The 15,752-nt window shown below is 39.0% G+C and overlaps 1 protein-coding gene across 1 annotated transcript; it reads left to right on the top strand.

Annotated features, from left to right (window-relative positions):
• The first annotated feature begins 14,873 nt into the window (after positions 1–14,873).
• On the top strand, positions 14,874–15,140 carry LOC132483412 (small proline-rich protein 2D-like). The gene has a single exon (XM_060088705.1). It carries the CDS (start codon positions 14,874–14,876, stop codon positions 15,138–15,140), a length of 267 nt encoding a protein of 88 aa, XP_059944688.1.
• The last annotated feature ends 612 nt before the right edge of the window (positions 15,141–15,752 follow it).

Raw genomic sequence — 15,752 nt, 5'->3', positions numbered from 1 at the left:
GATTTGCCTCTATTTTTGTTCTGTCAATATTTTCTTTATGAATTTTGAAACCATGTTTTGAGATACACCCAGATTTAGAATTACTAAACCTTCCTGTTGCATTGATCATTTCATTCTTATGAAATGCCATTCTTTATCTTTAGAAAGGCTTCTTGACTTAAATTTTACTCCATTTGGTATTAGTATAGCTACACCAGGTTTCTTACGGCTATTGCTTACAAACTCTATCTTTTCCATGCTTTTACATTCAACTTTTCTGCTCCTTTTAATTTGGTGTGTCTCTTATAACAACATATAGTTTAAGGAAATCCAGTGTGACAATCTTGGTGTAATATTGGTGTATTTAGTTAATAACATTTAAATAATTACTAATATCTACCGTCTTACTACATGTTTTATGTTCATTTTCTCTTGCCCTTTTTGAATTAATATTTCTTTATATTTTATTTTCTTTTGATTAATTTCTTAGTTTTATATTCTTTTAGTATTACTGTAGATAATGAATATTTAGCTTATTAGAGTAAAATGCAAATTTTCATATTATTACTCTTAACATTCCCCTGAATACTTAACTTTTCATCATCTCACCTCATGCAGCTTTAGATTTTGCCAAATTTTCTGAACAATAAATCACGTGTCACACTATCCCAGTGAGATGATCAAAAGCTTCTCTGTCTCTCAAAAGCTGAATGTCCGGGAAAGCCCAGAATATCAGTCCCTTGTTTTCTGCCAGAACTGGTAAATGCTCCCAGAGAAAAAGCAGCAGCTGCAAAAGTCAGCTCTTCTTTCTAAGATTTTCTCCTCTTTATGATATTAGTTCTCTCTAGTCTTCATTTCTCTAGGAACTCTCTGAATTCTTTAAACAACTGGCTTTAAAATTATAACAAATTTTTCTATTTGTTCCTGGTGAGAGTGTTGTTTGCCATAAGCCACTGCATTCTACTAAGAATACTATGAAATTAAATTTTAATTAATTAAGTCAATGTGAAGTGTGTTTCTGTTACTTGTGCTTAATATTCTCCTTAATGATACATGTGAGCCAAGACCTGAGAGATGAGAAGCATCATTCAGGGAAGAATGTTCCAGACAGAGGGAAATGCAAAGAGAAAGAGCTTGTTCTATTGGAGAAGTGGAAATGAGGCAGTGTGGTGGAATATAATGAGTGGGATGCATGGGTTGGGGGAAGACAAGAGATGGAAGAAGAGGTAGGGACAGATTATGTAGAGCCTTTTAAATCATTGAAATGGTATCCTCTAAATTACATTTAAAGAGATTATCATGGATTCTGAATAAATAATAAATTATTTGGAGGCAGACATGGAAGCTGCAGAACTACTTTGGAGGCTATTTCATTAGTTCAAGTAAGAGATGATGGTGGCTTGCCTTAGGGTTTTGACAGTGAAAATGGAGGAAAGTAGACAAAATAAAGTCATATTTCAGGGTATTTGTTTCCAATCCATGTTCGAAAGAATGTAAGATTTTTTAGAGATATTCACAGGCTAGTAGAACAGGTCTACATCTATGAATTTCAACCAGAGTAGCCCAAGTTTACTCTTTTGTATGTTGCAGTTCTACGTAAGATTTTAGTTAAGACAATATTCTGTAAAAAAAAAAAAAAAGAAAAAAGAAAAAAGAAAAGGAAAACCCCAGTAATGGAGGTAGAACCTATGGACTTGATGTTGATTATATGGCAGGGAGTAAAAAAAAGTCTGAAATCCATGACACATACTGTTTTTGGCCTTAAGAGATGGACAAATTGTAGTATCAACTTTTTATTCCTCCTTTTCCACTTTGCAAATGAGATAAACCAGAACGAGAAAGAGAAAAACCCTCTTCTAATGTCCCTCCAGTGCCTTCTACTGACAAAGCTTAACACCTAACAACTGGAAAAAGAGGAATATTTATAAAGCCCAGATCCCTTATCATGGTACAGGCAAAGAAGGCTGGCTTTGGAGAAGAGAGACAATAAATTGATAACTGGTACAGATCTTTGGGAGGGTAGGGCTCAGGAATGTATGGATGGCAAAATTTGGGCTTCAGGAAGTGTACAGTCTGGAATTGTTGGGAGAGCAATGGGGAGAGGGTTATGTAGAAAGCAGAGTTCTGAGGTTTGGGGAAGACAAGGATCAGGAATGTGTGTTTTGCAGAGATCAAGGGTTTGTAAGGGACTGGGTTGAAAGGTGTGTGGAAGCCAAAAATCTGATTATGGGAGACAGGGTTCAGAAATGTGGAGACAGCAGGGTTGGGGTTGTAGGGTGAAAAGCTGTGATATTAAAGATGGGCATAGTTTATTTAATATTTCTCTATTGGGCTTCCCTGGTGGCACAGTGGTTGACAGTTTGCCTGCCGATGCAGGGGACATGGGTTTGTGCCCCGGTCCGGGAAGATCCAACATGCCACAGAGTGGCTGGGCCCATGAGCCATGGCCACTGAGCCTGCGCGTCCAGAGCCTGTGCTCCACAACAGGAGAGGCCACAACAATGAGAGGCCCACGTAGCGCAAAAAAAAAAAAAAAATCTCTATTGAGAGGTATGTGTGTGTAGTGGGGGGGAATATGGGTTCTTGAATATGGGCAGTCCTATGACTGCTTTTTTATTTAGGTCAATTTCCCTCTTCTTTCTTTTGATGTCTTGAGCCATAGTGCAAGAATCTGGTCACTCTTCTGAAGAGACCTTGAAATTACCTGGGGAATGAGAGGAGCGTAATTGAGTCTAGCCTAACATCGTTCCTGTCAAGGCATCAGGCAGGGTGAATGTGGATGAATCTATCTTGAACGTTCCAGAGCAGATCAGCTACCAGGTGAATACCACCAAGTACTCCCAGTTAATGCCATATGGAGCAAAATGATTACTCAATCAAGCATTATCTGATTATCTGGTTCATAAAACTGTGAAATCTTTATCATAATTTAATCACAAACATCTTTATCTACTAGGAGATGATAGGGGTGAAACAAAGACGTGCTGCCCAGCTTTCCATTAAAAAAATGATTTTCTGTTCCAGCTCTTGGGAGCCATTGTCATCTTCAAGGTTGGCTTCAGCTTCAGAGAGCTGCATCTTTCAAGAGTGCCCCAGTGTAGGGTGGGCCACCACCAGTGACTGCTCAAGGGGTAGATAGAGCAATTTCATTTCTTTTTATGACTGAGTAATATTCCATTGTATATACGTGCCACACCTTCTTTATCCATTCATCTGTCGATGGACACTTAGGATGTTTCCATGTCTTAGCTATTGTAAATAGAGCTGCAATGAACATTGTGGTACATGACTCATTTTTTTTAACATCTTTATTGGAGTATATTGCTTTACAATGATATGTTAGTTTCTGCTTTATAACAAAGTGAATCAGTTATACATTTACATATGTTCCCATATCTCTGCCCTCTTGCATCTCCCTCCCTACCATCCTCCCTATCCCACCCCTCTAGGTGGTCACAAACCACCTAGCTGATCTCCATGTGCTATGCGGCTGCTTCCCACTAGCTATCTATTTTACGTTTGGTAGTGCATCTATGTCCATGCCACTCTCTCACTTTGTGAGAGCTTACACTTCCCCCTCCCCATATCCTCAAGTCCATGCACTAGTAGGTCTGTGTGTGTCTTTTATTCCTGTCTTACCCCTAGGTACTTCATTACTTTTTTTTTTGATTCCATATATATGTGTTAGCATATGGTATTTGTTTTTCTCTTTCTGACTTACTTCACTCTGTATGACAGACTCTAGGTCCATCCACCACACTACAAATAACTCAATTTCGTTTCTTTTTATGGCTGAGTAATATTCCATTGTATATATGTGCCACACCTTCTTTATCTATTCATCTGTTGATGGACACTTAGGTTGCTTCCATGTCCTGGCTATTGGAAATAGAGCTGCAATGAAAATTTTGGTACATGACTCTTTTTGAATTATGGTTTTCTCAGGGTATATGTCCAGTAGTGGGATTGCTGGGTCATATGGTAGTTCTATTCTTAGATTTTTAAGGAACCATCATACTGTTCTCCATAGTGGCTGTATCAATTCACATTCCCACCAACAGTGCAAGAGGTTCCCTTTTCTCCATACCCTCTCCAGCATTTACTATTTGTAGATTTTTTGATGTTGGCCATTCTGACCGGTGTGAAGTGATACCTTATTGTAGTTTTGATTTGCATTTCTGTAATGTTTAGTGATGTTGAGCATCCTTTCATGTGTTTGTTGGCAATCTGTATATCTTCCTTGGAGAAATGTCTATTTAGGTCTTCTGCCCATTTTTGGATTGGGTTGCTTGTTTTTTTTGATACTGAGCTGCATGAGCTGCTTATAAATTTTGGAGATTAATTCTTTTTTTTTTGTTCAAGCTCAGTTCTCATCTAATTTTTTTTATTATTAGTCTCTGCTTTACAACAAAGTGAATCAGTCATACATATACATCTATTCCCACATCCCCTCCCTCCTGCATCTCCCTCCCTCCCACCCTCCCCATCCCACCCCTCCAGGCGGCCACAAAGCACCGAGTTGATCCCCCCACGCCACGCGGCCACCCCCCACCATCCATCCACCCTACGCCCGGCAGTGTATACACGGCCATGCCTCTCCCCCGCCCCATCACAGCCCCCTCACCCCATATCCCCAAGCCCACCCCCAGTAGGTCTGTGTCTCTATTCCTGTTTTACCCTAGGTTCTTCATATTTTTTTCTTAAATTCCATATATATGTGTTAGCATACGGTATTTGTCTTTCTCTTTCTGACTTACTTCACTCTGCATGACAGACTCTAGGTCTATCCACCTCACTACAAATAGCTCAGTTTCGTTTCTTTTTATGGCTGAGTAATATTCCATTGTATATTTGTGCCACATCTTCTTTTTCCATTCATCCGATGATGGACACTTGGGTTGTTTCCATCTCCGGGCTATTGTGAATAGAGCTGCAATGAACATTGTGGTACATGTCTCTTTTTGAATTATGGCTTTCTCAGGGTATATGCCTAATAGTGGGATTGCTGGGTCATATGGTAGCTCTATTTTTAGTTTTTTAAGGAACCTCCATACCGTTCTCTATAGTGGCTGTACCAATTCATATTCCCACCAGCAGTGCAAGAGTGCTCCCTTTTTTCCACACCCTCTCCAGCATTTATTGTTTGTAGATTTCTTGATGAGGGCCATTCTGACTGGTGTGAGATGATATCTCATTGTAGTTTTGATTTGCATTTCTCTAATGATTAATGATGTTGAGCATTATTTCATGTGTTTGTTGGCAGTCTGTATATCTTCTTTGGAGAAATGCCTATTTAAGTCTTCTGCCCATTTTTGGATTGGGTTATTTGTTTTTTTGCTATTGAGCTGCATGAGCTGCTTATAAATTTTGGAGATTAATTCTTTGTCAGTTGCTTTATTAGCAAATATTTCCTCTCATTCTGAGGGTGGTCTTTTCATTTTTTTATGGTTTCCTTTGCTGTGCAAAAGCTTTTATATTTCATTAGGTCCCATTTGTTTATATGCTTTTATTTCCATTTCTCTAGAAGGTGGGTCAAAAAATTTTTTGCAGTGATTTATATCATAGAGTGTTCTGCCTATGTTTGCCTTGAAGAGTTTTATAGTGTTAGGCCTTACATTTAGGTCTTTAATCAATTTTGAATTTATTTTTGTGTATGGTGTTCGGGAATTTTCTAATTTAATTGTTTTACATGTAGCTGTCCAGGTTTCCCAGCACCACTTATTGAAGGGGTTCTCTTATTCTTGCCTCCTTTATCAATGATAACATGACCATATATGTGTGGGTTTATCTCTGGGCTTTCTATCATGTTCCATTGATCTATATTTCTGTTTTGTGCCATTCCATACTGTCCTGATTACTGCAGCTTTGTAGTATAGTCTGAAGTCAGGGAGGCTGATTCCTCCAGCTCCATTTTTCTTTCTCAGTATTGCTTTGGCTATACGGGGTCTTTTGTGTTTCCAAAAAAATTGTCAAATTTTTGTTCTAGTTCTGTGAAAAATACCGTTAGTAGTTTGATCAAGATTGCATTGAATTGGTTGACTGCTTTGGGTAGTATAGTAATTTTCACAATGTTGATTCTTCCAATCCAAGAACATGGTATATCTCTCCATCTGTTTGCATCATCTTTAATTTCTTTCATCACTGTCTTATAGTTTCCTGCATGCAGGTCTTTTGTCTCCTTAGGTAGGTTTATTCCTAGGTATTTTATTCATTTTGTTGCAGTGGTAAATGGGAGTGTTTCTTTAATTTCTCTTTCAGATATTTCATCATCAGTGTATAGGAATGCAAGAGATTTCTGTGCATTAATTTTGTATCCTGCTACTTTACCAAATTCATTGACTAGCCCTAGTAGTTTTCTGGTAGTATCTTTAGGATTCTCAACGTATAGTATCCTGTCATCTGCAAATGGTGACAGCTTTACTTCTTCTTTTCTGGTTTGGAATCTTTATTTCTTTTTTTTCTCTGATTTCTGTGGCTAAAACTTCCAAATCTATGTTGAATAATAGTGGTGAGAGTGGGCAACCTTGTCTTTTTCCTGATCTTAGTGGAAATAGTTTTATTTTTTCACCATTGAGGATGATGTTGACTGTGGGATTGTTATATGTGGCCTTTATCATGTTGAGGAAAGTTCCCTCTATGCCTACTTTCTGGAGGATTTTTATCATAATAGGTGTTGAATTTTATCAAAAGCTTTTTCTGCATCTATTGAGATGATCATATGGTTTTTCTCCTTCAATTTGGTAATATGTTGTGTCACATTGATTGATTTGAATATACTGAAGAATCCATACATTCCTGGGATAAACCCCATTTGATCATGGTGTATGACCTTTTAATGTGCTGATGGATTCTGTTTCCTAGTATTTCATTGAGTTTTTTTCATCTATGTTCATCAGTGATATTGGACTGTAGTTTTCTTTCTTTGTGACATCTTTGTCTGGTTTTGGTGTCAGGGTGATGCTGGCCATGTAGGCTGAGTTTGGGATTGTTTCTCCCTCTGCTGTATTTTGGCAGAGTTTGAGAAGGATAGGTGTAAACTCTCCTCTAAATATTTGATAGAATTCGCCTGTGAATCCATCTGGTCCTGGGCTTTTGTTTGTTGGAAGATTTTCAATCACAGTTTCAATTTCAATGATGGTGATTGGTCTGTTTATATTTTCTATTTCTTCCTGGATAAGTCATGGAAGTTTGTGCTTTTCTAAGAATTTGTCCATTTTTTCCAGGCTTTCCATTTTATTGGCATATATTTCCTTGTAGTAATCTCTCATGATCCTTTGTATTTCTGCTGTGTAGGTGTTACTTCTCCTTTTTCATTTCGAATTCTACTGATTTGAGTCTTCTCCCTTTTTTTCTTGATGAGTCTGGCTAATGTTTTATCAATTTTCTTTATTTTCTCAAAGAAGCAGCTTTTAGTTGTATTGACCTTTGTTGTTGTTTCTTTCATTTCTTTTTCATTTATTTTTGCTGTGATCTTTATGATTTCTTTCCTTCTGCTAACTTTGGGGTTTTCTTAATTCTTCTTTCTGCAATTCTTTTAGGTTAAGGTTAGGTTGTTTATTTGAGATGTTTCTTGTTACTTGAGGTAGGATTATCTTGCTATATACTTCCTTCTTAGAACTCTTTTGCTGCATCCCATAGGTTTTGGGTCATCGTGTTTTCATTGCCATTTGTTTCTATGTATTTTTTGATTTCTTCTTCGATTTCTTCAGTGACCTCTTGGATATTTAGTAGTGTATTGTTTAGCCTCCACTTGTCTGTATTTTTACAGATTTTTTCCTGTAACTGATATTTAGTCTCATAGCGCTGTGGTCAGAAAAAGATACCTGATACGATTTCAATTTTCTTAAATTTACCAATACTTGATTTGTGACCCAAAATATGATCTATCTGGAGAATGTTCCATGAGCACTTGAGAAGAGTGTGTATTCTGTTGTTTTGGATGGAATGTCCTATAAATATCATTTAAATCTATCTTGTTTAATGTATCATTTAAAGCTTGTGTTTCTTTATTTTCATTTTGGTTGATCTGTCCATTGGTGAAAGTGGGGTATTAAAGGGCCCTATTATTATGGTGTTACTGTCGATTTCCCCATTTATGGCTGTTAGCGTTTGCCTTATGTATTGAGGTGCTCTTATGTTGGGTGCATAAATATTTACAATTGTTATATCTTCTTCTTGGATTGATCCCTTGATTATTATGTAGTGTCCTTCTGTGTGTCTTGTAATAATCTTTATTTTAAAGTGTTTTTGTGTGTGATATGAGAATTGCTACTCCAGCTTTTTGATTTCCATTTGCATTGAATATCTTTTTCCATGCCCTTGCTTTCAGTCTGTATGTGTCCCTAGGTCTGAAGTGGGTCTCTTGTAGACAGCATATATATGGATCTTGTGTTCGTATCTATTCTGCCAGTCCATGTCTTTTGGTGGGAGCATTTATTCCATTTACATTTAAGGTAATTATTGATATGTATGTTCCTATTACCATTTTCTTAGTTGTTTTGGGTTTGTTATTGTAGGTCTTTTCCTTCTCTTGTGTTTCCTGACTAGAGAAGTTCCATTAGCATTTGTTGTAAAGCTGGTTTGGTGGTGCTGAATTCTCTTAGCTTTTGCTTGTCTGAAAAGCTTTTTATTTCTCCATCAAATCTTCATGAGATCCTTTCTGGGTAGAGTAATCTTAGTTGTATATTTTTCCCTTTCATCACTTTATATATGTCCTGCCACTCCCTCTGGCTTGCAGAGTTTATGCTGAAAGATCAGCTCTTAGCCTTAGGGGCATTCCCTTGTATGTTATTTGTCATTTTTCCCTTGATACTTTTAATATTTTATTGTATTTAATTTTTGAGAATTTGATTAATATGTGTCTTGGCATGTTTCTCCTTGGATTTATCCTGTATGGGACTCTCTATGCTTCCTGGACTTCATTGACTATTTCCTTTCCCATATTAGGGAAGTTTTCAACTATAATGTCTCAAATATTTTCTCAGTCCCTTTCTTTTTCTCTTCTTCTTCTGGGACCCCTATAATTCTAAAGTTGGTGTGGTTAATGTTGTCCCAGAGGTTTGAGACTGTCCTCAATTCTTTTCATTCATTTTTTCCTTATTCCACTCTGTGGTAGTTATTTGCCTTACTTTATCTTCCAGGTCACTTATCCATTTTTGTGCCTCAGTAATTCTGCTATTGTTTCCTTCTAGAGAATTTTAAATTTCATTTATTGTGTTGTTCATCATTGTTTGTTTGCTCTTTAGATCTTGTAGCTCCTTCTTAAACGTTTCTTGTATATTCTCCATTATATTTCTACAATTTTGGAACATTTTTACTCTCATTGTTCTGAATTCTTTTTCACGTAGACTGCCTATTTCCTTTTCATTTGTTTGGTCTGGTGGGTTTTTACCTTACTCCTTCATCTAATGTGCATTTCTCTGTCTTCTCATTTTGCTTAACTTATTGTATTTAGTGTCTCCTTTTCGCAGACTGCAGGGTAATAGTTCCATTGTTTTTGGTGTCTGCCCGAGTGGGTAAGGTTTGTTCAGTTGACTGCATAGGCTTCCTGGTGGAGGGTACTGGTGCCTGTGTTCTGGTGGATGATCCTGGATCTTGTCTTTCTGTTCGGCAGGACTGCATTCAGTGGTGTGTTTTGGGGTATCTGTGATCTTATTATGATTTTAGGCAGCCTGTCTGGTAATGGGTGGTTTTGTGTTCCTGTCTTGCTAGTTGTTTGGCAAAGGGTGTCCAGCACTGGAACTTGCTGGTCGTTGAGTGGAACTGGGTTTTAGCATTGAGATGGAGTTCTCTGAGAGAGCTTTTGCCATTTGATATTATGTGGAGCTTGGAGGTGTCTCTTGGATCAATGTCCTGAGCTGTCTCTGTCACTTCTGAGGCACAGGCCTGACACCTGGTTGGAGCACCAAAACCTTGTCAGCTGCACGGATCAGAAGAAAAGGGAGAAAAATAAAATAAAATAAAGTTATTAAAATTAAAAAAAATATTAAAAATAAAAAAATTATAAAGTGAAAATAAAAAAAGAGAAAAAGATAGAAAGGAAGAAGAGAATAAACAAAACAGAACACAAATCCACCAATGCTAATACGTGCTAAAAACTATACTAGAAAAACTAAAAGAAAACAAAAGAAGAAAAATGGACTCACAGACCTTTAGAACAAATGGTAAAAGCAAAGCTACACAGACAAAATCACACTAAGAAGCATATGCATACATACTCACAATAAGAGAAAAAGGGAAAAAAATCTATATATAAAAAGAAAAAGAAAAAAAGGAAGAGAGCAACCAAATCCATAAAAAATCTACTAATGATAATAAACTCTAAATACTAAAGTATGATAAACATAAAACCAGAAACAGATTAGATGCAGAAAGCAAACTCTAAGTTTACAGTTGCTCCCAACTCCCACCGCCTCAATTTTGGGATGATTCGTTGTCCATTCAGGTATTCCAGAGATGCAGCGTACCTCAAGTTGATTGTGGAGATTTAATTCTCTTTTCCTGAGGCTTCTGAGAGAAATTTCACCTTCTGTGTTTTGTTCGCACAGCTCCTGGGGTTCAGCTTTGGATTTGGCCACACCTCTGCCTGTAGGTCTCCTGAGGGCGTCTTTTCTTCACTCAGAGAGGACAGGTTTAAAGTAACAGCTGATTAGGGAGCTCTGGCTCACTCAGGCCGGGGGTAGGGTGGGGTACAGAATGCGGGGTGAGCCTGTGGCTGCAGAGGCCAACGTGATGTTGCCACAGCCTGAGGTGCACCATTTTTCCTCCCGGGGAAGTTGTCTCTGGATCACGGGACCCAGGCAGAGGCAGGCTGCACAGGCTCTTTGGATGGGAGGTGTGGATAGTGACCTTTACTTGCACACAGGCTTTTTGGTGGTTGCAGCAACAGCCTTAGCATTTCATGCTCGTCTCTTGTTTCCACACTGATAGCCACAGCTCGTGCTTGTCTCTGGAGCTCGTTTAGGCAGTGCTCTGAATCGCCCCTCCTCGTGAACCATGAAACAATGGTGTCTTGCCTCTTAGGCTGGGCCAGATTTTTTACCGGACTCCCTCCTGACTAGCTGTGGGGCAGTAGCCTCCTTCAGGCTGTGTTCACGCAGCCAACCCCAGTCCTCTCCCTGGGATCTGACCTCTGAAGCCAGAACCTCAGCTCCAACCCCCCACCCGCCCCGGAGGATGAGCAGACAAGCCTCTCAGGCTGGTGAGTGCTGGTCAGCACTCATCACCTGTGTGGGAATATCTCTGCTTTGCCCTCTGTCACTGTGCTCTCCTCCGTGACTCTGAAGCTTCCCACCCTGCTCTGCAAGCTCCCGTCTCCACCAGTGAAGGGGTTTCCTAGTGTGTGGAAAATTTTCCTCCTTTACAGCTCCCTTCCAGAGGTGTAGGTCCTATCTCTAGTCTTTTGTCTCTTTTTTTTTTTCTCTTTCCTTTTTCCTTACCCAGGTACGTGGGGAGTTTCTTGCCTTTTCGGAAGTCTGAGGTCTTCTGCCAGCATTCAGTAGGTGTTCCGTAGGAGTTGTTCCATATGTACATGTATTTCTGATGTATTTGTGGGGAGGAAGGTGATCTCCACGTCTTACTCCTCTGCCTTCTTGAAGGTCAGTTACCTGTTTTATACATATTAGTGTATATATGTCAATCCCCTTCTGAAATTGGGTTTCTCTTTACAATTAGAAGAAAGGTTGCCACTCCCTGCTTGGAGGTGTGTTTAGGGTACCTGTAGGCAAAGCCTGGGTTTCCTTCACGCTCCTGAACTATGTATTATCAAGTGCTTAACTGAGCCCAGAGTAGCTCACTCTGCAAAGCACAGCAGACATCATTTTAGATTGGGAAGTTTTCAAGGCAGACACTATTCTTTCAACTGTCTATCCATGATAATAGCAGAGCAATGCTTCCTTGGATTATCTGATTGTAAGCAGGTACTCCTTGCAATATTCTTCCTTAGAAAAATTGGCAGCAAGATATTATCTTGAGGTTTTAAAAATGTAGACTACTTTGGTCAACAAAATAGACTCCAGATTACTGATAAGCATCTTCATATATGGAACAATCTAATTTAAGCCAAGTGAATTTGAGACAGTGCACGTCAAAGATTAAAAAAAAATTGTAGGGTTAGTAATGAGCCAGATACCATCTACAGGGACATCTCTTTGTGTCTCTTTACAGAAACATGCCATTACTGTGTGGGTGAATATCTATATACAGAGACATACATCCAGTTCATTTTAGAGGAAGTTCAAATGTTTTAGATATAACTAAGAAAGGGTTGGGAGGGTTTTTCATAAACACAATCTTATACTCACCACCCATTAATATTATTCTGTACATCCTGATTCTTGAAGAAGTGTCAAAGTGCAGATTTTCTTAGTCAAAATAACCAGAAATCTTTGTATGCGGCCAATACTCTTGTCATACCTGCTTTCTAACAGAGACTTAAAGGCTATATAGGAGCTGCTGGCAGTCTTAAAGTGCTTGTAACAGATTTTTCCATAATGTGATAGGAAGTGAAACAGTTATCACGGACAGTTAGACTGTAACTTGCTTACTAACTATAAGTGAAATATGAGATCGATAGACCCACACTGAAAATTTATTAAAAAGAAAGTGAATTAGGCACTATCACATACTATTGGTGGGAGTGTCATTTGATCAAAACATTTTGGAAATTAATGCCATACATTTTAAATATATTGATAGTTCTTTTTTTGACTCAATAATCCCATTTCTTAATTTGCATATTATTTAAATACTCTGAAATGATAAAGACTTAAACAGAAAAGGAATGTTACAGTTTTGTATTCATTTCCTACTGCTGCTGTAACAAGTGACTATAAACTCATCAGCTCAAAGCAAAAGAAATTATATTAGGCATTTTGTTTTTTGTAACAAATATTTGAGGTGGGTATTTTTTATCTCTAATTTACAGCTGTGTAGGTAAACTGATCTTCAGGGAGGGTGGGAAATATTTAATGTCACACAGTACTGTTGCCTATAGATTTCTACATAACCAAGGCACTCAAGTTTTCCCCTGGAGGGAGTAGTGCATAATATTAGCTGAAGTGTTACTGTGGTTCAGCAAGTTATACTAATAAATTATCACTGGGTCTTCTGTCAGCCATATTTTATTTATTTAGGGAAAAATACCCATGAATTGAATGGTGGGATCAATGACTCCTGGAGTTTCATTCCCTGAGTGTACTAAGAATATCTGAAAATGCACTAAATGTCATTTCAAAAGAGAGGGCCTGATAGAGTCCATTGAATTAACTTTTGTAGGGGAAAGTAGCACAAGATATTTTGGGAGTATGAGTGGAAAACTTCTAAATGGATACAGTCCAGACATTGAATCAATTTTGAAGGTAATGAGAAGAGAGGAATTTGGGTTTCTAGTAGACCACAAGTCACTCGTGGTCATGGGGGCCCCAGAGACCAGATCAGTGTGTAAATATGCAAATGTAGAGCTTTAGGAAGTGGCCCCAGCCTGTGATCTTATGGCCTAGGAAACTGAGGGATCATGCAGTCCTGTTCAAGCTCATTTAGGGAGCTATCTGAAAACACACACAACATGGGACTGTCAGCACTAGGAAATCAAGATAAGACTCTGTAACTCTGTTTAAGTCATTTAATTTTCAAGAAAAGCCAAGAGACCAGTAGAATATGGTAAAAGGGGAGTTTAGAAAAACTGCGGGTAGGGGTTAAAATATGTGGGTTTAGCAAACCCTGGTCTCTACCATCAGGGGAAACAAAGCTGGGTGCTGGGCAGGTGAAATTGAATGAGGTAGTGAGTTTTACATACCAGATGCTTGGGAGCTGGGGAGTGGGGGAAGCACCATCTCTGACTATGGAAGAGCATCACGCTGTCAAAAATTTTCTCCTATTTCCTAATTGGCACATGACACTGGCACAGGGAATATGAGATAAAGACTCGAGTGAATCACCATGCTCTTCCTCAGTGAGGGGTGAGGAAGATCGTGGACAAGGAAGTTTTGTGATATCAGCATGAGTGTGGCAAGTCATTTTTGAGATTGCCAGCAGATGGTATTTGGGTTGGGAAATAAGTGCAGCATGTCAGTTCTGGGCTGTTCTCCCTGTGTGGGGTTGCCTGGCCCTTATAAAAGGAGTCTCCATCTCAGTTGTGCTATCTTCGTGACACTCAGTGATAGGTCTTCTTTGGAGCCTGTGGTGAGTACAAATCTTAGAGGTCTTTTTGGCACTTGAGTGGTAAGATTGAACCTGGAGGAGTAGGTGACTTTATTTTAACCAATTAGTGCTCCGTATGGGGAAAAGAAGATAATGAGGTATTAGGGGTAAATTTAAGCTGGTATTTGGTAGGTGATCCTGAAAGTGATGAGAGAAATGGAGTCAGAGGTATGATCTTAAACTGAAGGAGAGTAAGAGAGATGAGATGCTGTGCTGTAGCCCACCCTACATTAGCTCAAACTGCATCCCTCTCAGAGTTCAATCCCATTGAGTGCTGGGTTTGGGCCTCTGCATTTCTCCTTAAAAGCCCACAGTCATGTCAGTTAGACCAGCAACCAGGGCCTCATGGTAGATATAAGTAGAGATTTGTTTTGGGATTGGCTACAATTTTAATATCCAGGTTCTTCTTCTCCAGATAGTGTTTGTATTCACACAACACCTGCATAGGTAATTTTGTCTTTAGAAAGTGGTAGAATGAGAGATTAACAAGAAAAAACTGAAGATCTGAGAGCAAGACGTGCTAAAAAAGAATGGTGAAGAAGTTACACAAAACTATAAAGACTCTCTAAGGGATCAAAGAAAGCCCTTGGAGATGAAAGGGTTGTGTGCTCAGCTAAATGTTCTACCAGTAGGACTGTCTCTGTTATGAACAGTGTTGTATCTTTGTATTTCAGATTCCTTGAGACCCAGGAAAGATGTCTTACCAGCAGCATCAGTGCAAGCAGCCCTGCCAGTCACCTCCTATGTTCATACATAAGTGCCCTGAGCCTTGCCAACCTAAGTGCCCTGAGCCTTGCCCACCTAAGTGCCCTGAACCTTTCCCACCTCTAAAGTGTCTGGAGCCATGTCCCTGTCCTCCATGCCCACCTTGTGCAGTGCCACCTCCACTGTGCCAGCAGAAATGTCCTCCTCTGCATCCATGTCCACCCTGCCAGCATAAGTGTCCACCCAAGTACAAGTAACAGCACCAGATTTCATCAGGACCATGAAACAACAAGATCTAAGTTTTTCTTAGTCCCAGGACTCCATCGTCCTCCCTTCAGCCATGGTGATGGACTGCATCTTCCTTAACCTCCCTCCTGGATTGACAGCTGACAGATAAAAGGTCTGGTTCCTGAAGCAGACACCATGTTGTTGGAAGAAGAGCAGCAGGATCATCACCTGATCTTGCTTTGCCATCTGCCTGTCTGTAATCGGGCTGTGATCTCTACCCTGTGAGCACTTAGTGTGTATATTCTTTTACTTCTCCAATAAAGCACATTTCATGGTTGAGACCACATTTCTTCCTTCTTCTTCTCCTTCTCCTTCTTCTTCCTCTTCCTCTTCCTCTTCTTCTTCTTCTTCTTCTTCTTCTTCTTCTTCTTCTTCTTCTTCTTCTTCTTCTTCTTCTTCTTCTTCCTCTTTCTTCTTCTTCTCCTTTTTTTATTTTTACATTTAGTGTTTTTAATCTCTTCTGTCAACTACAACTACTCTTCTGAGCATTCTTTTTCATTCTTATTGAATTATTAGAGTTACACTTATTCCATCACTGAGTTCAGTTTTGCCTGAAATACACCTTTAGTATTGGATACATC

The sequence above is a fragment of the Mesoplodon densirostris genome, chromosome 2, assembly GCF_025265405.1.
Source record: "Mesoplodon densirostris isolate mMesDen1 chromosome 2, mMesDen1 primary haplotype, whole genome shotgun sequence".
Taxonomy (NCBI): Eukaryota; Metazoa; Chordata; class Mammalia; order Artiodactyla; family Ziphiidae; genus Mesoplodon; species Mesoplodon densirostris.
This window is presented reverse-complemented; position numbering and strand designations above follow the sequence as displayed.